This window comes from Xiphophorus couchianus, chromosome 9, assembly GCF_001444195.1.
Source record: "Xiphophorus couchianus chromosome 9, X_couchianus-1.0, whole genome shotgun sequence".
Lineage (NCBI taxonomy): Eukaryota > Metazoa > Chordata > Actinopteri > Cyprinodontiformes > Poeciliidae > Xiphophorus > Xiphophorus couchianus.
The window spans coordinates 6,317,050-6,344,084 of NC_040236.1; the positions used below are offsets into that span (position 1 = coordinate 6,317,050).

Sequence of the window (27,035 nt, forward strand, 5' to 3'; positions counted from 1 at the left end):
AATGTTTTTTTTTACATATTTGTTAAAATGGTCACTTTGTCATGACAGAATAACATGAGATAATCTGTGAAAAAAGTGAGCTTTGTGCTCCTACTACCATCTGAAATACATCGCTCAGTTAGAATCAACCAATCAGAGCTGGGAGGAGGGTCTTAGCACTGTCATTCAAGCTTGTGTACATGCTGCTCACACCTTCCCCCTTGCTCTCTGAGATGCTGATTTATTGTTTTTCCCAGTTAGTAACTCTTAATTATTATTAATTATTCAATTATTGCAAGTCATATTGCACCACAGTATTTACTCATATAATATTATACTAATATCTAAAACTTGTCTGTGGCTCAATTTTTTTTTTACCAGTGTCTTCTAATGCATAAAGTCTTCACTTATTAGCCTATTTCAATCACAAAATCCATTAGTCACTTTAAAAAACTGATTTTCTTTGAAAGCTACCATACCCAAAAGAGCAGTCGCACATTAGGTTTTTGATGAAAAATGCCAGTCACTTTAGTCCCTATAGCTGCTTGCTCATTTTGTGTGGATATGTGGCTGTGTGTGCATAAGTCTTTTTTGTAAGAAAATTCTGTATTAAAATGTCAATAAAGATCTCCAGGATATTTTGAACTTGTGGCCAAATTTTATAAACAAGATAAATAACAGTGACTCAAACAAAGAAAGGTGATGACGGTGACACTATTACAAACCTCTCCTGGGATCTCTGTTGTGAAATTCTTATGAATTATCACAGATACCAGAACCCTAGCTGCATGTCCTCACATAATGAGGACTCCTCCACTGAAGCCTCCTGGGCATGACCTCAGCTCACCGCTGTAGGACCTGTTGCTATGTTTACGCTTGTATTTGCGATTGTGGAGTAGCAATAACTGATTGGTGGTAAATGTCTTCAGGGAAGATGAGCAGACTGAGGGAAAGAAAGAATGTGAGGCTTCTACAGTTCTTGAATGACTTTTCCAGGGAGTTTCTATTCCTGGCTCTCTGATCCATGGAACTGATGTTAAAGGAACGGAGTGTACAAATCCACCTCTGCTGTCTGCTCTTCAAATGTTAAAAAATATTATCTTCGAATAACCAACAGTGGACCGCATTATGCACAAAAGGAGATCAAATTGAGAAATGAAAAATTTGTTGCCATCATAAAGCCTTTTGGCATAAAAGTGGTTGACTTGATGAAGCTGGTTGGTTTCCTTTCATTCATTCAGGGCTTTCAGAGATTATTTAAAACACTTGTTAATTGTGTTGCTGTCCATTTGGTCTTGTGTATTTCTCGATCCTGAAGTCATTTGTCAGCTGTTTTGTCTGGCCTGTGTTTTTTTTTTGTTTGTTTTTAGTGTGCTGAAGAGTAGTTTCAAATTATTGTTCTATATCTGTCCATTAAAATAAAGCTACAATAAAATGTTTTGCTTTTTTTCTGTGTATGCAAAAAAACAAGCAAGTCTAAATGCTAAATTTAAGTAATTAAAACCACCTACATCAAGCATCCCTCATAATCTGTGCTTTAGAGTTGAAATGAAGCTGTGGAGTGAACAACCACCACCAGTTCAGATCATGTCATCGATCAACAATAATGCGTGCAGACACCCAGAAAAGGAGTGAAAAAGGTTAAGAGGAGCGCTGCGAGGCAGACGGGGACTTTCCAGACGCATTGTCAAAATGCTGAATTTGACAGTCGATCTTCAACTTTCTGTCTACCTGCCCTAACATAGTCTGCTCTCAATGCACTTCTCTCCACGTCTGTCTCTATCAGATTCACCTGATATGTGTACATGTTGTTATTCATTACCATAGCTGCAGCAACACTTGCACTTACTGAGCAGAAGACGCCTGTAATTAGACAAAAAAATGTAGGGATTGAGATGTGATTGTAATGATGAGTGAACATCAGAGGGGGGATTTGTGGGTGGATGCATGTTCTGCCATGTGGAGAGCCGAGATTTGAAAAATTAATGTTCACCGAGAACTCTCTTTTATGTTTCAAGCACTTAAGTTTATCTTATAAATCCCATCTCCCAAGCTCTCTTTAAGTAGTTTTGTGTTTAGCATCACATCATACGGCTGTGCGAACACTGAATAGCCACACAAAAAAAGAAAGACCTGAACAAATGAGGGATGAACTCTGTTTTAAAATCATGTTGAAGCAATTCATGTCTTTGTAGAAGGTTGCCACGAAACACAAAAACCATAATTTGTGAAAATTTCCACCTCAAAGCTGATTTAAAGCCAGATTGAGACTATAAATAGTTACTGTTTGCAAACACTCTGCACATCTTCCTCTTTTTAGCACACGTGAGGATTAATAGTGGCAGTAAATATTGGACTTTGGCTTGTTGCAACAGACATGAATGAATTTATGTGGTGAATTGCTGTACTTATTTTGCAGCACATAGATAGGTTCTTGCTCACATTCATACAGCCCAGAAGGAAATGTGCTGCGTAAGAGGATTTTATATAAAGGTAATTTATTTCTTATTGCAAAATACACATGTGGACAGAGTAGAAATGACCCAACAAAAATTTACAAACAATCCAATAAATTCTAAAAATTATGTGAAAGTAAACAGAAACTTAATCGAATCTCAAACCTCACTAAAACCATGTTTACCCGAGCCACCAGGTAATCTGTCTGCTTAATTTTATTGAAACAGAACCAAGAAAATATTTTTTTACACGACTCATTTGGCATAATTTGGAAATCGTTTTGCCTCTTTACTTAGTTTATTGGTGCCTGAAATTAAATGCAATTTGAAGAGCTGAAACATTTTAGTGTAAGAAAAATAAAAGCAAAAAGAAAACAAGTCTGTCTGTCTGTCATATTTTTTCACAAGTCTTTGTCTGTTTCCCTTTTGTCTGTCATTGAAACGACAAAAATGGCTCTTGAGATATTTGAAGCACTTAAGCTATGTTATTGGAGGAGTTCTTGCAGCATGTATATTCTATAAATAACTTCACTGTTGGGACTTCCTTCAGGTGCACTTTAATTAAAGCTCATTAAATCATGTCACTGAGGTCATATTTAATCTTAATGCCCTAAACATCCATTTATGACCAGGATTTTCATTTTGAAACTCTTGGCATTTGGTTGGTATCTGTAGTTGTGTGTGTACTGTACACTGATGTTTGCTGAAGGTCTCCTCAGGTATTCGTGCCTGTGGTTTGACCTGATATTTATCAGACTGGGGAGCGGTACTGCGCGTTGTGATCCATTTAAGCTGCACTTGGTTCCCAGTGGCAAAACACCGGGGTGGAAAATGCGTTCCAGCTGGATGATGCAATGCTGCATCCTTGTCTCGGTTACACTCTCATGTCACTCACTACTAATATACTTCTCTCACCGTTTGAATTTCTTTCATTTCTCATTGTGTCTGCATTTTAGGGAAAGGCCATTTGGCACAGTGCGAGGGGGAAAATATAGTTCTCATGTTTTTGTAAAAGGTGTGTGTGTTTATGCACAGTGACACATTCCAAGAAGATGGAGCTCGAGGCACAGAGATTCCCTCTGGAGTTTCATCACAACACAGTGGTTCATGATGATGGAGATGCTGCGCTGTTTGCAGAGAGTGAGCTGTCAGCGTGGGCTCGCATACAGCAACAGTAGCTTAGGCTACAGTTTTGGAAAACATGGAAAGTTTGTGTCGCACTGGCCTCCTACGTTGATCCTCTCGTAACTTATTGTGACACTTGTTGTTGACTTTGAGCTGCACTGTGTGGGTTTGGCTCTGTCCTGGAGGGAAATCAGTCTGTTTGTCTTTGGGAAAACACACCTGCTCTAATTTGGGTCAGCCTGTAACCTGTTGATTAAAGGTGTAATTGTCTGTGGTTCCTCTCCACAACCTCCCCTTATCACACTTAAGCATGAACAATTTTTTTTTCCAGATTCTGTCACATTTTCATCCCCTTTCTTTTCTCCACCTTCAGGATTGATTATTGTCTTTTTCTTTCCTGAGTTAAGTCGGGAAAAATAGCAATGTTTGTAAGAAAAAAGAAAAGGCCTCAGGTGATCAAGCCAGGAACATTCACATATCAGCTCAGATCAACATTTATGCAACATTTTTATCAGATGCATAGAAAGTTTTAAGACAAACCCAGAACAGCCTTAATAACCTTAAACTGCCATTTGTCCAGTCTCACATCGCTGCATGTGTTTCTTCTTGTTGTTTCAAAGCGCAGACTGATAACACAGGTGGTTTTATTGGATTTCTCAATGACCTTATTGCCTTCCTTCTACTTCTTCCTTTCCCATGTTCCCCTTTTCTTCATTTTCTTCCCCTTCTCTTTTTCTTTCACCACTTCCTTGTCCTATGTCACCTTTTCATACTTCTATTCTTTCCGTTTTACCTCCCCTTCTTCATTTTGACCTTCTGCTTCTCTTTTCATACTTTCTTCTCCCTGTTCTTTTTTGTTTTTTCTCCTTCTCCTTTATTTTCCAAATCCTCTTTCTCCTATTTATTTTCCTTTGTGCTTCCTACTCATTTTCTCACCTCATTTTTTCTTATTATTTTCTCGTCCCTCTTTTTTCGCTTTTTTTATTCTGTCTTTTTTATACTTTTTTGTCCTATTACCCTATTTCTTTGTTTCATTTAGCTGTTGTTGATTTTCTTCAATTACTTTATATTCTGCTTAATGTCCTATTTTTCCACTCTTTTTCTTATTTGTGTTAGCCTTCCTTTGCCTTTTTCCCTTACACCTTGATCTTTATTTCTTTATTTAACTTTCTTGCCTTTTCTAGCGTTTCTGTTCTTTTCATTCTAATCCTCCTGTTTTAACTTTATCATGTCCCTTTCTTAGTTCATCCTTTCATCCTCCTCATTCTCACTCTCCTTATTGTTGCCTCTTGCTTTGCTGTCTTTGATTGGCTCATGACCTTTTATAATTTATAAAGCGCTTGCAACATCTGTTTGGTTAAAATTCAGCAACTAAAGTTTGAAATTTAGGTTGAGTACCTGTTTTATAACTTTGCAAATCTTCAAAGGTTCTGTCATAATTCTGGAAAATCCAGCTGTGTCCTTGTTCCAACCATTCAACTAAAACTTTCACCCTTAATGACAGGTGACAACGTTTAGATAAAATTAATTCTTTATGATACTCAGAACAGCATTGATTAACATTTATTATGAAAATGTTGGTCAAAGTCCACCAGAACTTGCTGCCTGCAAGTGGCTTTACAACAAGCAATATGGGATTGGCATCCTTAATGTGTGGCATGAAAAAATCAGTTTCACTTGTATGAATAATGTCTTCAGTATTCTCACTACATTCCAAGCAAATGGCAAAGTTTTTAAAAAAGTTTTTTTTTTCCCAGTAGTACAACCTGTGAAGACTAGAATAAGTTAAATACATAGTAGATCTATGCTTTAACTCCCAATTTTTAACTTTAAAAGCACCATAGTTGCTTGTCTTATTTTCCCACCCTAAAAAGAGAAAATAGCTAAGATGCATCATAAGAAGCCCCAAATTAATTTGACATTGGTATCCCTGATGAATCTATGTAAAATTCTGAATGACACTGTATAATACATGGCACACACTCCTTTAAACTCTCCTACACCTGTGTATATACGACTCAATGTCTCCATTTGTTTCTCTATGCATGAAAACGAAGGCCATGGCTAAATTCGTGTAGCTCATATTTACACACATGTCACTACTCTTGGGCACATTGTCAGTGAGCACACGCCTGCATACCTTCACACACTTATGGAGTCACATTCCACAATTTCATGCATGCATTTCAACAAGCCCCTGTGTGAGCACGAAAGAAGTGAAACCGCCAATTGCAGCACAGATATCCTGTACATTTAGAAGCTTTTTAAATGGATGCTTTGCTGTCAGGCAAAATATTTGCTTGTCAGTGCCCCCCCCCCCCCCCCCCTCGAATGCTGACAGAGCTTGGCTGACTTCCCAGAATAGAAGAATATTTGGCAGGTTGTCTGAGAGGCCCAGCAGTCACAATGACACTCTCCCCAAACACACACATTCTTCGAGTGGTGTACGCAACTGTGATCGCTCAGGCTGGACATAACATAATGATAGAGAATGGAGGCATTAAAGCAATTTGTTTGATTTAAGTTGTCAAGAAACACTAGGCCATGGCCTTCTCAGCTGGTTTTGATAGACGCTGCATGTGTGTCCCATGCACTTCATCTCCGGAGGAGAGCTGAAGGGAAACACGCACTGTGATGTATGTGGGAAGGAGTTTTTATTGTGGGATGTAGTAGCACAAAATAAGAGTGGTTTTTACCCTCTGTTGGTGGTTGTGTAGTGTCACGTCTTTGTGAGTCTCGTCTTTCAACTGTTGAATCAAAACATTTATGTTTGTCTGCTAACATGAACTTCTGATTTTCTATACCGCACATGCTAGTAAGACTCAATGCAGAGTTCAACAAGAGACTATGTATGAGTATATTTAAAGTCTTTTGAGTACAGTCAGTTGAAATAAGTTCAGTGTTTTACACTGGACAGATTGTAAATGGTAACTATCCTGTACTTTTACATCACCCCAAAGCACTTAAAACTACATTACGTTATTCACCCAGTTGCACACTGATTTTTGTTCAATTACCATCTTACAGAAGTGAGGCTGCAAAATTGGCTTTACTCTTGCCATACTTCCATAATGGCCAGATTTTAGAAGGGCACAGTCAGTTGGACCTTGTGATGTTCTTCACAAATCTTCTCTATCAAACCTCTGCTATTTTTACCAAACACATTAGCTGCAATTAAATGTAATAACATAAGGTTTTTGAAATGTGACACATTTAGAAAGAAGTCTAGGGTCTATGGAAAATGTTTAATTTTCTTATATAGATAATTCATGTCGAAATACAGACTCTTTTTTTGTTTATTAAGTGGGCAAACATGCATTAAGCAAATGTGTTTCATGGTGATGTCAAGTCGAACACAATAACTTAGACTACAAAAAGGCATTTTAAGGAGTTTTATGAGTTTTTGTGTTTATATTAACAGAAAACAACATGCAACAGGTGAAATAAATTTAAAAATCTGCTAAATCTACAGAGGAAAACAGTTGTTTGATGTGGCTCCAACAAAACTTACAACTCTGAAATAATTCCAAGATAAAATTCAACTTCCTTCTGTGAATATTGTGTAAAACTGCATCTTTTTGGTTTTGTATCCAAATGTTTCAAGTTTTGAGCCAACCTCTTGTGTTGTGAGTGTACACTGCCATTATGTAATTTGTGCTGTGTGTCTCTGTATAAAGTACCCTCTCACTTTCTCTTGTAATTGATGTAAATATAAATGAAAATGCCAGAATGCAAAGTAAAAGCATGAGTGGAGCGTCACAGGTAATTACATTGAGTTGCAGAGTGTGATTGAACTTGATTAAACCTCCTCCTGGTGTGTGTGCACGTCATGAGGGAAATAGAGGCCCAGTGTTCTCGGATCCCAGCTTTAAATAAGGGGTCTTTATCTACTCGTGTGTGCGTGTGTGTGCAGCGCTGGTGTGAACACCCTACAGGGTTGGAGTTTTATTCCTCCATTTAGATGTGGCCCATGCGGCTCGCACCAGGTGTGGTGACCACTAACCAGCTTTTAACCGTCACGCCTGATTGGAAGCTTGAGGCCAAGCTGGCACACGCTCAAACTTACGCACTCACAGCACACGGCGTCACACATACACTCGGGCCTTCTCAAAGCCATTTCTAATTTAAATTTAATCTCCCACAAAGCGTTTATTAAGCTCACAATTTTCACCGTTTGCTGTGGAAGGAGGAATTCTGGAAGTTGTAGTAGGAATTTTAGAAAAATTCTAATTTGCTATTGTCTAGAAATACCTTTTTAAGTTTAAAGTACATTTTGTTTAGCGTAATTTGTGGTGTTGTTTTTTGAAAATTGTGTAGTAACAGCTTTGTGTCATGACCCAAATTGCTAACGTATAAGAACATAATTCATTGCTATTCTTAATGTGTCATATTATTGCAGCAACAATGTTTTTATATATTTTTTACAGTAAATCTCCTCTACATTTATTTCATTAAAGGAAGTTACAGTTGTTTTGTCATTTTTTTCTGTTGGGTCAATACAGGACATGGGAGTTAAATTGGGGCATCATGTGTGATGGTTTGCTGCTGGAGGGACTGGCACACTTCACATAATATCAAGAGTGATGAATAATATGTTCAAATATTGAAGCAAAGTTTCATGGCCTTTGTTAAGAAGCTAATGAGTCTTTCAAATGTACAACGACCCTGAATATACAAGCAACTTAGTTGTAATGGTGTGAACCAACAGCCTACAAAACCAGCATGGAGTAAATAAAAATAGTTTTTGTACCCCTAACTGACGTAATACAAGAAAAGTTTGCTGTAGTCCAATTTAATGGCAGGCAGTGAGAAAAAAAGTAAGTTTTTGTTTAATGTATGTAAATATATAATTTCAACTCTATGTTTGACCCTCATTTCACATAACTTTTTTTTACTCTTTTGGATATCTACGTAATCCTAAGTACAAAGTGTCCACATATCTTACAAGTTTATGCATAGTGATCATAGATGGTGCAAAGGAGACATTGTTTCCTTGGTGCATTCTGATTTTTTCTGCCTTCATTTTGAATTTTACAGCTCAAAACCAAAATTCTGATTTATCGTGTGTTCTGCAGGAATAAGGAGAAACTGCAGTTTTTTGGTACAGATCTTATTATTAGTATTGAAAATGTCTCATTTTTTCCCCCTCTTTTTGTTCCCAGATTTCCTTTGACTTGGCTGAATACACAGCCAATGTGGATGGTGTGGGCACATTGCGTCTCCTGGATGCAATCAAGACGTGTGGTCTGACCAGCAGCGTCAAGTTCTACCAGGCTTCCACCAGTGAGCTGTATGGCAAAGTCCAGGAGATCCCGCAGAAGGAAACCACACCTTTTTATCCCCGCTCACCTTACGGTACAACTAACTCATGCACCGAATGCTGCAGATTCACGTGGCAGCAAGCATGAAATATGTTCTCTGTTTACATTTGTCAGGGATTGCACGTGATCATTTAAACACAGACAAATTGCATGAAATCTCTGCTGCACTTTATCTTTTTTATGAATAAACATCCTTATGAATGTGTGTGAGTGAATAGAGAAGTGCTTTATAGTTCTAACTCCCTTTGAGTTTGCTTCACACCCTGGGGCCAAACGTCGGATTGAAGACTGGAGTGGTTCTCTTTTTAACAAAGACACCTTTATATCCACAGCACTCAGCACTCACTTTCAGCTTACACACACACACACACACGCACACACGCACACGCACACGCCTAACACCGGTTGCACACGTGTGTTAGCGATCAGGTTTAATGTTCTCTGTTGTCTCAGTGCTCTCCTGCCTGACACTTTCCCCATCTGTCAGCACTCAATCTGAAGCTGAATAGGAGGCGCGTACCAAGCTGCTCCTCCATTAATTAGACCTGAGAAGTTGGAGGCGGAGGTTGCCATGGTGAACTCCCTTCACCTCAAGTTTACATCCTGGCCTATGGCTTAATCAACAGGCACCTCCCTTCATTCGCTTTGGTATTTGACTCATTACAGGAGAAGGGAGGATGAGGAGGAGTTTGGTTAAAGATGGTGCTGCTTTAGTCAATCACAGTCTCAGATTCACACTCCTGAAAGAAGGAAAAGTTTTGTTGATGTTCTATATTTAACTCCAGGATGTTGTTTTATGGTCTTCCTCAGCAATTTTAATTGAAGAAGCATTTCTTTCTCTCTCTGCTTTTTACTTTGCTACATTAGTTTAAGCAATTGTTTTATTGACTGGTTTCAGTTTTTTGTTTTATTTTAATAAATAACAAAAACAACTTTGTTATAAAATGTTATCTTTCAGTTAAATTAAAAATCTCATTATTTTCAAAACAATAAAAACTTACAAAGTTTACATAGACATAAAATTCACATAGACCTAAAATATTTATGGTAACAATTTTTGCAACCTACATTAATCTGCCGGTTACCTGTCACACAAAATCAATATGATATACTTTAAAGTTTGTACTTATAATGTGAGAAAACTGTAGAAACACTACTTTTTAAATGCTATTTTAAAAAGTAGTGTTCATCTGGCTGTAGATAAATAGATTTTTTTTTACGCTTTAGCTTAATCCAAAATCATTTGTGCCTTCCAAAAATATTGAGTTCTTTAAATATTTCTGTAAGTTTTCAAAGAATTTAAGTTTCATGGGAATCAGCATGTTTTCTGATGAATATTATTTTCTACTTTCAACTTTTGGATCAATGGAGCATTGCAAGAGGCCCTATGTGAATAGCTTAACAATCCTGTCATATTTGAAAAAGTCTTTCCTGCCTTTGCTATGACAGGTTCATGAAAGTGTGAATCCTTGAAGGAAGATAACATGAAAGTCTGATATATAAACAGATTTTGACATTGCATGGCCATGCTTTACTGTACAAACCTGCAGTAGGAGGACCTCCAAACAAAATTTAAGGCTGTTTTTAGGCTGAAATATAAGTACTGTATATTATTTGTCTGTAACATTTCCTGTTTTCCTTTACTATCTCCTGTTCCACTTCTGTTTGTCCTCTCAGGAGCTGCTAAGCTTTATGCCTACTGGATTGTGGTAAATTTCCGTGAAGCCTACAACATGTTTGCTGTCAACGGAATCCTGTTTAACCATGAGAGTCCGAGGAGAGGTCAGTGAAAACCATGACTTCTATTTACTTTGACCTGTAAAACAATGTATCTGAAAAATATACTCTGTATTGCCAAGGTTATTGGGTTAACCATCCAAACAGTGAATTGAGTCAGTCCAATTACTTTCATATCCATATGTAATAAAACCCAGAGGGGGCAAGCTGATGACGAGGCATATGGTACATAGAGGTTGCCAATTTTCTGCTGATTCAACAGCTATGGTTCTATATACTTTTTCTGGTTGTCAGTTTGGCTCAATAACAGTGCTCAGAGAGATTCATTAAATGGGTTTATATGGTTGAGCAGATGCATACAATTCTTTCATCACCAAGTGAAAAGCGTCAGATCCACTTGTGTAAAGCTCACCCTTACTGGGCCCTGAATCAATCAATCAATCAATCAATCAATCAATCAAATTTTATTTGTATAGCACATTTCAGCAGCAAGACATTTCAAAGTGCTTTACATCATTACAAACACAGAATCACAATGCAATATAGAATCAATAATCAAAACAAAGCATTAAGTCAAGTTCCATCAATAAATTTGTAATTGATTACATTTCAAATACAATTCTAAACAGGTGGGTTTTTAGTTGAGATTTAAAAGAAGTCAGTGTTTCAGCTGTTTTACAGTTTTCTGGAAGTTTGTTCCAAATTCGTGGTGCATAGATGCTGAAAGCTGCTTCTCCTCGTTTGGTTCTGGTTCTGGGGATGCAGAGCAGGCCAGAACCAGAAGACCTGAGGGGTCTGGAAGGTTGATACAATAACAGCAGATCTTTAATGTATTGTGGTGCTAAGCCGTTCAGTGATTTATAAACTAACAACAGTATTTTAAAGTCTATTCTTTGAGCTACAGGGAGCCAGTGGAGGGACTTTAGAACTGGTGTTATGTGCTCTATCTTCCTGGTTTTAGTGAGAACGCGAGCAGCAGCATTCTGGATCAGCTGCAGCTGTTTGATTGATTTGTTGGACAGACCTGTGAAGACGCTGTTGCAATAATCAATACGACTGAAGATGAACACATGGATGAGTTTCTCTAGATTTTGCTGAGACATTAGTCCTTTAATCCTGGAAATGTTCTTCAGGTGATAGAAAGCCGACTTTGTAACTGTCTTTATGTGGCTCTGGAGGTTCAGGTCAGAGTCCATCACTACTCCCAGGTTTCGGGCCTGATCGCTGGTTTTCAGTTGTAATAACTGAAGCTGTGCATTGACTCTAGATCGTTCCTCTTTAGGTCCAAAAATAATAACTTCAGTTTTGTTTCTGTTCAACTGGAGAAAGTTTTGGCACATCCACACATTTATCTGTTCTAAGCATCTGTTCAGTGATTGGATGGGCTCTGAGTCACCTGGTGACATCGTAATGTAGAGCTGTGTGTCATCTGCATAGTTATGGTAGCTAATATTATTTCCTGTTATAACCTGAGCTAGTGGGAGCATATAAATATTGAATAAAAGGGGTCCTAGGATTGAACCTTGGGGTACCCCACATGTGACCTTTGACCTCTTTGATGAAAAGTTTTCAATTGAAACAAAGAAATCCCTGTTCTTTATGTAGGATTCAAATCAGTTAAGCACTGGACCGGAGAGTCCGACCCAACTCTCCAGTCGATTCAGTAATATGTCATGGTCAACAGTGTCAAAAGCTGCACTGAGGTCCAACAGAACCAGCACTGTGGTTCTGCCACAGTCCGTATTTATATGGATGTCATTGAACACTTTTACGAGGGCGGTCTCTGTGCTGTGGTGAGCACGAAAACCAGACTGGAAGGAGTCAAAGAGGTTGGTTATAGTTAGGAAGCTAGTTAATTGTTTACACACAGCTTTTTCAATAACTTTGCTGATGAATGGGAGGTTGGAGATCGGCCTGTAATTCTGCATTAGTGATTTGTCCAGATTGTTCTTTTTTATAAGTGGTTTGATTACTGCTGTTTTCAAAGCCTGGGGGAAAACGCCTGATGAGAGCGATGAGCGATGAATCATTCGTGACATCTTCTGGAGTGACCTAATATTTATGCCTCTCTGGCAGTACAATGGAAGAGTCTGGGTTTGACATTTGCCAAGAGAAAACCACTTGTCTAACTTTTGTGTGTCAAGTATAAAGTTCAGTTTAGAAAGCATTGTAATATGGGTCTGTTTTTCTTTTTTTCAAGAAAGGTACTCTTAATGTTTACAAGCATACCTAGACATTTTGGACAATTTCATGCTGTTTTGGCACAGTTTGGGGATGGTCCCTTGTGTTCTAACTGACGGTTTGCCAGTGCATAAAATAAGGTTCTAACCTCAAACTGATGGAGCTCTGTTGGGATAATTTTAGAGTGGCTAGTGACCAAGACCATCTCATCCAAAATCAGCACCTGATCTTCTGGAAAAGGTCAAAAGTTCCCCTAAAAACACCTTATAAATGTGAAGCTGTTTTATGTGCAAAGGGTGGACCAAAACCATGCTAAATTCTTTGCACTAAGCAAGAGATGTAATTGAAGTTCAGATTTTTAACCAAAGACAAGTAACCCAGTACTTTTGGCAAAATAGTTAGGTCAGTTAGACAGTTACAGTTACTCTGTTTTGACTTGTTTCAACATAATATTGGAGTATTGAATAGCGTGAATGTTCAGTGTTCCAGATGGTACTGCAGATGTTTTGAATAATTTCCATCAGGACCAGTGAAGTAAATTCATGTATGAAGCCAGATAGGAAGTTTTAACCTAAACAGATGAACAACATCAACATAAATGCCTCAAATTCTTAACAGTGCAGACTGAATACAATTTTACAATGTTCATGTGTGACAAAATGACAGAGTGAAGCCCCTGACAACACTTAACCTCAATAAAAAGTTAAAGGCACAATAGTAATAGTACATAGTCAAACATAAATAAATCCATTGTTAGATTGTGAAAAAGTATCTAATTACACACCTCATATAAAGTCCTAATGATCCACAGGTGAGGCTAGGTTTCTTATAGCCACTTGACACACACTCTTACACGTTCTGACACATAGTGAACGGTTTGTGGTCATATTTTTAATATGTGCTGCAGGCCCTGAGGGTCGCAGGCGCTGCTTTAACCCGATTTACACGCCACTGTGACTCAAAATTAATAACACATGACTGGAGCCCTGAAACTATGCCCAGGTCAGCCGCTCAGGTGTTTATGATTTATCCCCTAATGAAGGCACTGGCCACGACCCCGACCAGGGTCAGGGGTCATCCGGTAAACTCTAATGGGTAGGCACAGACAGATAGATGTGGGAACCAGTGTGGGTTACTGGCAGTTCAGTAGAGATGATGAGGTCCCTACAGGAAGAGGGTTTGAAAGACAAAATCAACAATACTTAAGATAAAGTTAGGTTTTTAATGTTGGTAAAAAGTCATCTACAAGTGAATTTCTTTTAGATATAAAACCAGTCCGAATGCTTGTGAAATTTCAGGATTAGAGATGTGCGGGCTTGTTAAACACACAGACATGACCTTTTAAAGGCAAAGCTTGCTCCCCTCTGATAACATGATATCAGCTTTTTGGTTTATATCAGCTCTTTATCGTCTATCTGCCCATTCTTACCACACATACTCCTTTCCCTCTTCTTCCTCCCTCTTGTTTTAGTCCTCATTTTTTCCTAATAGTCAGTATAAGTCTCCTTATAGTCTCCAGCAGGCGTTTAGGTTTCACTCTTATCACCTCTATTTTCAGACAGGTTTGATGTTGCTCATGTAGGAGGAACCTGGTGCGTTCCATAGTGCATTGTGGTCCTTATCTTGGCCCAGTTGACCAGTGTTTACCCAAGCCCCCAGGGTGCATCATGACCCTGTTGGTGCCACACTGAAGAATCACTTGGCTCTGCATTCTGTTACTCGCAAGATAACTCTTTTTTTTTTAAGAATTTGTCCTTTTGAGGTGCAAAATCTTCCTGCCATGTGTGTACTTTGCTTTGATTGTAGGGTTGTACTTTTAAATCATATACTTTGATATGTATATTTATACTTTGTGCTAACTGGATATTACAAACATCTAATTTTGGGTTGAGTGTAGTAAATGTACCATAAACAAAAGCATGATTTTCTTTTCTTTTCCATGTTGTTGTTCTTTAGTTGCTTTTTTGTCAGCAGAGCAGCATCAAAAGTATGTATGATAGCACTTGCTTTGATTATTGACTATTTAACCAACATGCCCCCTGAATTGCTATGGGTGTGACTGGGTCTGACTAGGTGGTCAATGATACAGGAACATCACAGGAGACAGTGACTTCTCTACACCTCAGACTTTGGATACATCAGAGTTCTGTTATCTACAAAACTACTCTGATGACCTTGGAGTTGTCAGATGTAACATAGATGGACTTAGATTGCTGGAACACAATGTTTATGGATTTTATACTAAAGTGACTCAAGTACTTAGAGTTTGTTCCAGTTAGGACAACTAGTTCCTAGTTGGTTCAGTATGAAAAGTGATTTGCATTTCCATAACGTACAAGTCAAGTCAAAAACACATTATGTCACTTTAAAAGTCTTCTCTAGTTAACTCTTTGGGTTAGTGAAAACACATCTGCAGAAGTTTGATGATCTGTACAGCTAAGTAAGCACTAGCGGTGCATTTCAAGTTGATGTAGATTCTTAAAAGAGTTCTCCAATTTTTTGCAGTGCTTTGTTTGCATTTACTGCTTATTAATCAGGAGGGTCTGGAAGCTCTTTATTAACTGTAGACTCATTTGCATTCATTTATGTTATTTTAAAAAGAAAATATTGGCATTTTAATTGAAGGCAGTTGTGAAATAGTAAATTATAAATTACCTGTACTTTTAGCGCTTTTTCTAGTTCAGAGTACTTCAAAGAGAATTGAAGCCACAGGTGCCATTGGTCTGTCGGATGAAAGCATTCAAACAAAGACACAGGCATAAGAACTAAAACATATTGAGTGGGGATTCAAACCGGCAATCAATTTGAATCCTCCCACCACAGAGATTGCCATGCTGGTAATCTCTGTGAAGATTTCTAGCATGAGAGCAATTGTCATCACTCCCCTACTTTCAGCCACACCCTAAACATCTCTTTTCAGACATTTATTGCACTACATTTACTTGTTAACACTTTTGACAAAGGATTTATCAGTTTACAGCCACACCTTCACCGAGAGAACAAATTTGTTTTAATGTCTCAGTTGTACGGTACTACCAGAAAGTATTTGCGCCCCATCAGTTTTTCTATGTTTTCTGTTGTGCTACAGAGCCATTTTAAAACTATCTTATAGAACATCTTTTCCATTTATGATTTTCTTTTTTAAAATCTCAGAAAAAATACCGTACAGTGACAAATGTTATATTAAATTAGATTTTTTTAAAAACCAGCATCATGGATATATTGAAATCCTTTGTATTGACTCTCAAATTTGAGTCCAATGGCATCAGAGTCTCCCTATTTATGTTTTAAAATCTTTCCTCAACTTTATTGGAGTCTATTTGTGGTCAGATTAGTCAACTGATCATAAGTTTGAATCAAAAACACTTTTATACATAAGGTCTTACAATTAGCTGTATAAATCAGTTCGCAAACCAAGCAAGGAACTCAAATGAATTGATTGTTTTCATCCAGCACATTATTGTATAACACCATAAATCTGGGGAAGGGTAAAAACAAATTGCAGCACTGAACGTCCTAAAAAGCATTGTGGTCTGTGGTGTGCTGGTCAGCAAGATCACCAAATCAGCAAAAACCCAATGATCACTTAGGTAAAGCTGTGGTGTTCTCTTGTGGAATGGTCAGCCATTGCTAACAAACTCCATCAATCAGGCTTTCATGACAGCTTACTAGAAGCAACCTTAGAGAATGTCTAATGATGAGACACAAAGTTCTTTGATCTGATGAAAACAAAACAGATTTTTTAGATTTAAATTGAAGAATCATATCTGGAGGAAAAAAGCGACCAGTGTGTCTTCAAGAACACCCACTCCAAAGTACCCTGAAGCTCAAGCAAGGGTAATAATTACTCCTCAATGATGACAATAACTTGATGTACCCTGCCAAGATAGCAAAGAAGTGGCTTCAGGAGCAGTCTGTGACTGTTATTGGTATCCCTGCCAGTGCCTAAATTTAACTAACTGAACAGCTATAAAAATTGGAATCTGCTTATGCTAGCCACTTACCCAAGAAGTAGCTACAGAAGGTTTCTAATTCAGTTAAATATTAAAGCATTGGGACAATTATTAATAAAATATTTGACATTATTTGAATTGTAATGTAGCAAAATGTGGAGAAAAGGGAATGGCCGGGATTACTTTCTGATGGCACTGTATGCTTTATGACTTTAACTTACCAAAGACACAGAAAAACTGTCATGGATATCAGTTGATCTATTTTTCTCAAAAGGTCCCCACTGAAGATTTATTTAGTATCTTCCAAACTGAAATAGTCTAACTTTGTGTTGTTGTGGTTGCTCCTCTGAATTTCTGATTAAAAATGGGAAGTTCAGCAAAGATTTCTATTTCTTTCAGCACTACAGATGACTTAATCCCGGCAGGAATGTGCTTCTGGTTTCTCTTACCAGTCTTGTAAACATATGAGTACTGTACCAACAAACAGACAATTTTCATTGTTCATGTGCAGAAAGTCTGAATTGTGCAGTCGTAAAGAAAAAAAAAATAAGCCAGTGTAAATCCAGCGTGAAGCAAAGCAAACAGAAGTCTGCATCTGCCAGCTAGTTCACACCGCTGATCACTACTCTCCAGTTAGCTTAGCTGTTAGCCATAACAAACATTTCTCACTTTGTTTCTGATGAGAAGGATTAGCATTAGCGGCGGTCCTAAATGACCTCCACATAACTGTGAAATATGATCCAGTGCAGTTCTTTGAAAGTTGGGTCAGCAGTCAAATGTATTTATTTTGTCATTTTCTTCACAACCTATCACCTGAATGTAACCAGAAATCAATTTTTGCCATGGAAAAAAAAGCCAAACTTAATTTCTACTTATCAACAGTTTGTTGGTCAGAATCAGCACATTGTGTTTTTTATGTGCACATAAAGTGAGCAGCTCTAGTGGCGTCTTACCACTGGTTTATTTAGATAAGTACCGTCTATCCTTTTTCCCAGAGAGTATTGTGGTTCATGCTTGGCAGTACCAAATAATATATTGTTATGTCAGGAGAGAAGAGTAGTCAGAATAACAGTGCCAAAGTCAAACATACATACAGCCGCTCAGTCTTCACATGCCTTGGCATCATCTTTCTGCTTTTGTTGAGTTTGAGCCCAAAAGGTCAGATTGCATGATAGATTTGTAAGAGGATATGTTTTCCATTTATTTAGAAGGTTATTTTCAAAGGAATTTTCAGATGGGAATGACTTGGTTTGTGGATTTCAAAAGGATTTGTCAGTGTTCTTTAAGATAGAACTCAACAAGGTGGTGCCTTTTGTTTTGGTCTTTACTTTCATTTGTTGTTGATGGGTAAAAAACTGAAAGAGCACAGCCTAAACAGCAGCTGATCTATGGCCAGGTGAGCAGGGTTCTAAAGCCTCAAAGTGAAGATGATGACAGAGTCTTTACGCCTTGCACAGATTTTTGTCATGAGCCAGGGACGGATCTGAACAGAGCTTCAGACAGATCGTATTTTTTCTTACCTTTACTCATACCTGTTCCTCCCCTCCAATCAGTGTTTGTTGTGCACGATCACCAAGGTGACCAAGTATCTCGATGACAGAGCAGCTTAATTGCACAAGTTAAGAGCAATATGTTGTATATTTTAACCTCTGCCAAATCCTCAATAGCTCTAACGGAGCACGATTGAACTTCAAAGTAAGTTTCTAGATTAACTTTTTAAACTGTTGCACGTGTGCGCCTACATTTTTCACTTAGGTTCCCCTGTACAAAATTTAGGTTCACCCAAATTTATCGGTTCCTTTACCACCATGATATTGCATAGTAAAAGTTAGTTTTATCATTTTCTTTGCTAAAAAATGTCTGTTTTTAAAATACCTCTAGCCTAACAATGCAAAGAAGTACTACATTCAGTCATTGAAAACTGTTTTGATTCAATTCGATTTGGTATGATAGATGAGAGTGGAATGAAAATGATAAGAAAAGTCAACTAATCATTATAATATACTCTCTTTCACAATTTGACATCATAGTTACTGCTTACAAAACAAACTGTCAAGTAAAAAAAGGTGCTGGTTTGTGCAAAAAATATTAGCTTTCTATCAAGCAGAAACAATTTCTTAAATTACTAACAAGACAAAATAATTTAAGCTTTATTTGATTATTTGTGCACTCGCTTACAAAAACTAATTGTGGCAGTAACAAAACCTTTAGCATTGATAAGAATGTTTTCAGAACAGTCGATAACAAGAAATATTGTTTTATTTGTCAGTGAGTTGGAAGAAATCAATTTATCTTAAAATTTTGCAGTGATGTCACCATGAGCTGCAAATTATTTCTTTTTTATACAAAAATGTAGCCAAATTAGTTAGATTTGTTTTGTGTTGATCTGACCAAATGTTTTTCCTGATGATCCAATTTAACGATTCCATGACCAGCCATTTTCACTCCAATGACAGCTGTTGGTGGTATTCAGAAGAGTCCTTCTGACCATGGAGTCCTTCTCCATGGTCTTTCCAAACTCCTCCCACGCCCGAGCTTTTGCCTCAGCAACCACCCCAGCCGCATGCCGCTTCGCCCGCCGGCACCCATCAGCTGCTTCCGGAGTCCCACAGGCCAAAAAGGCCTGATAGGACTCCTTCTTCAGCCTGACGGCATCCCTCACCAAAGGTGTCCACCAACAGGTTCGAGGGTGGCTGCCGTGACAGGCACCGACAGCCTTGCAGCCACAGCTCCGATAAGCCGCCTCGACAATGGAGGCACGGAACATGGTCTACTCAGACTCAATGTCCCCCTCGTCCCCTGGAACATGTTCGAAGTTTCCCGTAGATGGGAGTTTAAGCTCCGTCTCACAAGGGATTCCGCCAGACGTTCCCAGCAGACCCTCACAACACGTTTGGGCCTGCCAGGTCTGACCGGCATCTTCCCCCACCACCGGAGCCAACTCACCACCAGGTAGTGGTCAGTGGACAGCCCCGCACCTCTCTTCACCCGAGTGTCCAAGACATACGGCCGCAGATCCGATGAAACGATAACAAAGTCGATCATCGAACTGCGGCCTAGGGTGTTCTGGTGCCAAGTGCACGTGTGGACACCCTTATGCTTGAACATGGTATTCGTTATGGACAATCCGTGACGAGCACAGAAGTCCAACAACAGAACACCGCTCGAGTTCAGATCAGGGGGGCCGTTCCTCCCAACCACGCCCCTCCAGGTCTCACTGTCATTGCCCATGTGAACGTTGAAGTCCCCCAGCAGAACAAGGGAGTCCCCAAGAGGAGCACTCTCCAGTACCCCCTCTAAGGACTCCAAAAAGGGTGCGTAATCTGAACTGTCGTTCGGCTCGTAACCACAAACGACAGTCAGGACCCCAATTTTGCTGATCACAGTTTGCTTTGTTTTAGACTGCTTAATATATGCTCTTCATGTAGATCTGTACTAAATGAAAGGTTGGATTTTTCTAACCACAAATGTCAACAATTAGGGAGGACATTTTATTATTTTCTGATAAAGGGAAGCGATAATGAGTACTGAGTCGTTTATTTTTTAAGTTCATGAACACAGAAACATCTATTTGTCTTTTTCTTGTACTATTATGCTTCCAGATAACCTTGCATCAACTTTCTTTCTTGATGCGTCTTTCCTGTCAGTTGTGTCAGCCTTTAAATGAGGGCACCTGTGTTTCAGGTGTGAATAGACACTCTGTTGGCTGAGAAGAACCCATGATCTGTCTTGGATGTAGCACAAATATTCTCTCTTTTCTGAAGCTGCAGATATCACTCAGAAAGTGAATCAATGACAGCAATGGCAGGCATTGACAAGGCTTTGGTTAGGTTGAAGTAGAGCCAAATCGCCCTATTTGGAAAATATTCTTGCTGCAATATTACTCAATCCTCCTGCTTGTTAGGTATTTTATTCAATAACTCAGTGCAGATAAAGAAAAATTGGATATTCACTAGATGAGCTAGGATTAATTATGTCTTGTCTATTATTCACTTTGTATGTTCGAAATAAGACCAGTTGAGACAAGCTTGTAACAGAAGAGACTCAAATATCTGGAGAAGACTTGGATCAACTCTTTAGTGTTTTTTTTTTTATAGTTTTTTTTTTTACCAAAATGTAAACAACCTGTAGGCTTTTTTTTAAATAGCTACTCAATAAATTGTTCTAGAAGCTGAAACTAGGCACACAAAATAAGTAGATGTTCTACCTGTCCAAATATTCCATGAAAGATCATCTTGATAGTTATTTTTAATTAATAAAGTATTGCGTTTGTGTAGCTTTACAGCTTATAGCCTTTCAGTTTTTCCAGGCCTAATGCACCACTCGGCCATGCCACAACCGCACAATATGTCTTCAGAATAAATGTTACAGAGGAAAGATTGGAATAAATCACATTGTGGTTTAGTCTCAGTAAATGTGCATAAATATACTGACGGACAGTAATATAAATGTGTGTGAGTCAGACATGTAAATGTCTGGGTGTGTTGGGGGCTGAGCCTTTACACAGTTTAAGGCTTTATAAGTCACTTTTTTTTTTACCAGAATGTCTCAAACAACAGAATTTCTTTTGAGTAACTAAGGCCTCTTGAGCCAAAATCTCCTCAAAACCACAGTTTCTTCCCCATTCTCCCCCAGACCCATGCCCCCAGCTGACAGCTCCTGTCCCCATCCTGTCTTGACCCACATGGTCTGGCTTGGGAATAGGAGACATCTCCATACATTTCTCAACACCCTCCTCCTCCTTTTCCTCCCGTGCTCAAGCCCGGCTGTGCCAACGAATTCTGTTTGCTACGTTTTTCCTGTTGGCCAACGAACGAAACGGAATGGAGGGGGAACAAGTTAAATGAGAGTGGGAGAGAGAAAGTGAGTGTCAGTTTCTGGCAGGGGTTTTGCTGTCTGCTCAGTTTTCATGGCCCACGGTTTTATTAGACTTTCCGCCAGGCTGCGGGCAAGGTTAAACGGCCACCGCTGCCCCTTTTGGGCTCAGAACCTCCTGTCAGCTCCCCTCTCAACTCCTCTCACCCCCTCCACCTCCTTCTGGCTGTCCTACTCTGCCGCTGCCAGTAAAGGAAACACATTAACACCACAGTCTGTAACAGAGCAGGCTTTGTCCGGGGCCGGGCAGACCCGTCCATTAGCCCCAAGCTCGGGTCCATAGCGCACCAATTAGAGAAGGCAGGGAGCAGAGCCACTCTAAACAGAGGTGTGAGCTTTACAAGGATACTACAGGTGTGCTCTGGGGGAAATAATGGACTTTATTTCTGATTGGTGTACTGTGCACCACCATATACCTCTGACACCCTTTTAAGAGCCAAACAGGCTTTGCAGAGTTTTGACAACCTGTGTTTAACCTTCAAACTCAAGTTTCTCTTGGATCAAATCAAACCTCAGCTTTCCAATTTGCTGTAGTCGCCAAACTGGGCTCTAGTTACATTGACTTGGCCCACAAGATCATAGTATGTACTAGACAAAGGGCTGCCCCTAATGAGCTTTTGATTACATTTTTTCATTACTCTAACCAAAAACAAAAAAGAAAATTTAATGCTTGGGCTGTACTATACCACTTTAAATGAACATCATCATAACTTTCATTCTGAATTAGGTTAGATTAAAGAAACTAAAGGACAGTTTTAAACCAATTGATTACAATTTATGACATTGTAATCGTAAATTGATCATTTTTAAATCTATCAATATTTTATTACAATTATGTAAAGACAACAAGTAAATAGACATCAATGAATGCATTTTTGTACACTGGGAAATTATGCAGTCCCTACCTCCAGCAACAAAATACTTTATTGATCCCAATCTGACAAAATCATCCTGTGCATAGCCTGCTTGATTTCCTCCAGATCAGGAGTGGAACATGCCTAATTTGCTTTTTTTTTTCAACATTCCAAGCATTCTCTTAAAATCTGCATAATATTTGGATGGAAACATGACTAAAATCATCATGGTCTAGATCCCTGAATCTCTGAAGACTTCTTCTTTTAATAAAATGTTAAAATACTTTTCAGATCACTGCATTTTTCTTACTGATAAGTTAGCACTATTGAGCTCAGTTCCCAACTAATGCTACTTTGTTTCTGCTATAATGCCTTTTCATAGTCAGTTGAAGCTGAAACGGTAGATCTTGAAAGGCAGGCAGTTAATAATCAAAGCAGTGTCGACTTTTAAACACTCTAACAGGTCAAAGACCAAATCTCCGGATCATACACCTCACATAATGTAACCTGACAGTGTCTCTTTATTACCTATTGTGTGTGTAGGTGTATGATGAATGTCCCACTCTCTATGATGAAATAAGAGCCTGTCTAGCTGATATGGATGAGAGAAAAACTGACATCCACGTCTGTGTCAGTGGCAGATGAATAATTGTTGCTTAGCATCTGACTACAGTTAGTGGGAGCGCTGGTATCTGCCAGAACAAATGAACTGCCAGGTTAGAAAAAGGCCCTAAGGCAGGATTACACACGATCATGCAAAGACAGGAAAGGTCTGACATGGAAGGGGCTTTCCATTGACAATTTATGTACGCTCTGTGGACATGTACTATTTCTGAATTCATGCCAAAAATATTGATTTTAAGATCAGGAATCTTTAAAAAAAAATTTTTTTTTAAGTTCATTATACGTCATTCCAATATTGCAACAAAGAAGCATTGACACAGGGGACATGTGATCCACCACAAACACACAACAAGCTGTACTTTCTTAAACAAGCATGTCTACCCTTCTCCTGATCTGTTTCTGCTCAGCCTGCCCTAGGGCTGTCGCTTTCCTATGAAATAATTACTACAAATTTAGTGCATTCGCATGATTGGGTACACAGGATTTTCCTGTGTCTAAATGGAGGCTCTGCTCCATGTCAGGGAACAGTGATACAGTGTGGAGCCAGAACTGAGCTGTTAAAGCCTGAATGGACTCAGGGCTTAAAGGCAGCATTCAGCTTGGATGTAGCAGCTCTAAGGGGGTCTCAGAGAGGTTAGCATGAGGTTGTGGGAGATTTATGTTGCATAAACTAAAAATAGCATATACTTTGATGCAAACTCGCAGAGTTCCTTTGAAATTATACTCTGATGTCTTCCAGTTTGGCCTTTTGAACAGGCAGTGCAGATGAGTTCAACTCCTCAAACTTTATTTAGCTACTTCAACTCTGATTGTGACGTTATTCGACATTACAACCTAATATTTAGTGCTGATTTCCATCAATACAATGCTTTATTTGAGTTGGAGAGGCTTCACCATATATTCACAGACCATCCACAGCACGAGTAGAACATGACACCAACCCACACCATCCCAACAAAATACCCAAAGGCACGTCTAACCATTCTAGCCGCACACGCTCTCATTAGAAGCGTGTTTGTCCTGCTGCAGATAAAATCGCCACGTGTGCCGGCTCCGATGAAGAGCATGATGCTGGTGATCTGGCAGATGTCATTGTGGTGGTTTTTGACTGGATGCTACATGGGCAACACCATGGTGGTCTGGATCGGTCAATTTTTCCTTTTTTCCCCATGTGGAATGTCCCTGTTCCTTTTTTTTTTTTTATGTTTACAGACAGATGGCCTGAAATTTGTGTTGGCATCAAGCCCAGATTTGACACCAAAATGGTAAATTAGAGAAGAAAATGAGAGGGAAGGATTCTAAAAAAGGTCTTGTGGCTGTAATGTGAGTTGGTAACGAATTGATTTGACTCAGAGTTACATTTTGAATTTTTTGCTTTGGCTAAAGAGGGTTGGAAAACTATCGGAGGTTTGGAAGTCTGTACGTGTCAGCGTGTGTGTGGTGTCGGAGAAATATGCACAATATTAGTATGTGTCACTGGAATTTTTATCTCCAAAAATGAGGCCTTGAGTTCCCCTACAGTGCTGTGAAACATTTGCCTAATACAGATTCATTCTGCTTTTGTTTTACTATCACGGTTAAATGTTTCTGAATATCCAATTGTAATATTTGATAAATACAGCATGAATAAATAAAACATGGAATTTTCAAAGAAATATTTCTAAAGTTACCAGGCCTGGTGTGAAAAAGTAGTTGACCCCAAACCTAATAAATAGGTTTGGAAAACAACTACCATCAAGTGTTTCCAATAGTTGTCATTGATACTTTTGAAATGGCTGCATCAATCAGAAATGGACAGTCTGGTGTGCATTGGATCATTGTCCCACTGCATAACCCTTGTGCTTTTCAGCTAGTGGTCACAAACTAACAATCGGATATTCTTATTCTTCTATGAATTATTGCAAGTTGTCCAGCGCTTAAAGAACCAAAGCAGCTTCAAGCATCAATACTACCACCACTATGTTGAATTGGAGACTTTAGATATTCTTCTTGGTTCATTTTGATCTCCTGGATAAGTTGATGATGGCCTTGGAGTAATTTTCTATTAAGGTTCACCATTGTTAGAACTTTCTCCATGGGTGGAATTGAAATGGCTTTTCTTTGAGCCCAACAGTTGTCAAGGATTTGGTTTTTTATCTGTTCTTGAAATGCATGAGACCCGTGCATGATGTGTTTTTATTTTTATTTTCAGCTCATGCAATAATTAGGCATGAGTTTGGCTAGATATTGAACTCAGCTTTCCAAACAAATGTGCTAATTATAGATATTTAAGATTTGAAAAGATAGCCATTACTGTCTTAAACAGGGCAGTTTGGATAAATAAGTAAATGACATGACAATTTCAAAACTGCATTTTGTACTTTGGTTATATTTGTCTGATGATAAAATTTATCAGATGATCTTGAACAAGTCAGGAGAATTACGGAAGCAAAAATAGACAAAAACTGTAAGGGGACAAATGCTTTTTCACAGCATTGTATTTGCTTCTTGTTTTTCACTCATCTGTTGGTGAATGTTAGAATGAATTGAACCGTTTTATATTCTGAACTCTAATTTTTTTCAGGCGCAAATTTTGTGACACGGAAGATCAGCCGTTCTGTGGCAAAGATTCACCTGGGCCAGCTGGAGAGCTTCAGCCTCGGGAACCTGGACTCCAAGAGGGACTGGGGCCACGCCAAGGACTATGTGGAGGTAAAACACACAAACACACAACTCAGAAATTCACACAACCGTCTTCAAAGCTGAACAGCGTTCAGATGTGCACATAGTACTAACGGGGCATGTTTTCCCAGATCATTTAAGGCCATAATATGTGATCAGCGTGAAACCTTCTATGATTCTCTGCCAAAAGAGATTTTGAGATAGAGAAGGAGAAAGAAAGGGCTGCATGCTGTGAGGCCACAGACTGTACTCTGGTTTCCCACAACTCACCCATGTCCCAGATCCCTCCAGGCCCACATCGCCATCCACTGATGGCTTCAGAAGAAAGGGCGATATTAGGAGAACACTGCGTCCTGGGGACGATGACAGAAATACTGTGTTTGTGTTAAGGTAATGGTGCCAGCAGCAAGCAGAGAGAGGCTTGGGGAGATGAAACGAACAGTGGGGTCACATCGTCCAGGAGCAGACAGCTGAGTGTTTTTGAAAGTGTGTTATTCCCCTTGTGCATGTGTGTGTGTATGGAAGCATGCATTCCTGCATGTGTGTTGAAGTGTGTGATAGGTCAACGTCGTAACATGTGTGCATGGCTATTGAGATGAAAGACTCAATGGGTTGCCATGTCTAACAGCAAACCTCTTGCAGTGAACTGTGTTGTTATTGGCAGGTGATGGTCGTGAATGTGGCGGTGGAGGAAGGGTGAGGTTTCTAAGATGTGAGTTAAGGTGAAAGGGTTATGGAGCGCTGCTTCAGCTAAACAGTGTGGGGTCAGATGTGTCAGATCTGGTTTGTACTATAATGCTATGGTGTGAAGGGTTTGTTGGGAAGTGAAGCTTGAGTCATTGCATTATTATGGGAAGTCAGGTCAGAAGACAAGAAGATTTAAACGGACAAAAAGAGGAAGGCATATTTAAAATATGCATTGCTGGTGTGGGTGTAGTGGTACACATAATGACTCTTTTATTCTATACAAACTAAAAAAAGTTGCAAAATGGTATGTTCTTAAACTTCAAAGCTACATCTTCCAAAAGGAATTTATTAAAGTAAAACAGTTTTGCTAACAAAACAGGATTTGTCAGCTAGTAACTTTTAAACGCCTTCAAGGAACTGTATTTTTGGCTAGTTGTAGTTTTAAACTGTATTCAGTAAACCAAACTGACCATAATATCAGTATGCAAGAACTGATGGAGAACAAAATGGGCGTACTTGGGCTTATTTTAGTGAATCATGCATGTGAGATTGAGACTGTTATGAAAAATGTTTAGTCTAGTT

At 38.9% G+C, this 27,035-nt stretch overlaps 1 protein-coding gene across 1 annotated transcript in view; it reads left to right on the plus strand.

The window, feature by feature from the left end:
• Positions 1-27,035, plus strand: part of gmds (GDP-mannose 4,6-dehydratase) — a 173,006-nt gene that overhangs the window by 38,556 nt on the left and 107,415 nt on the right. The window contains exons 5-7 of the mRNA XM_028028512.1: positions 8,723-8,915; positions 10,559-10,663; positions 25,669-25,796. Coding sequence (XP_027884313.1) covers positions 8,723-8,915; positions 10,559-10,663; positions 25,669-25,796 — 426 coding nt within the window. The remainder of the gene's footprint in view (positions 1-8,722; positions 8,916-10,558; positions 10,664-25,668; positions 25,797-27,035) is intronic.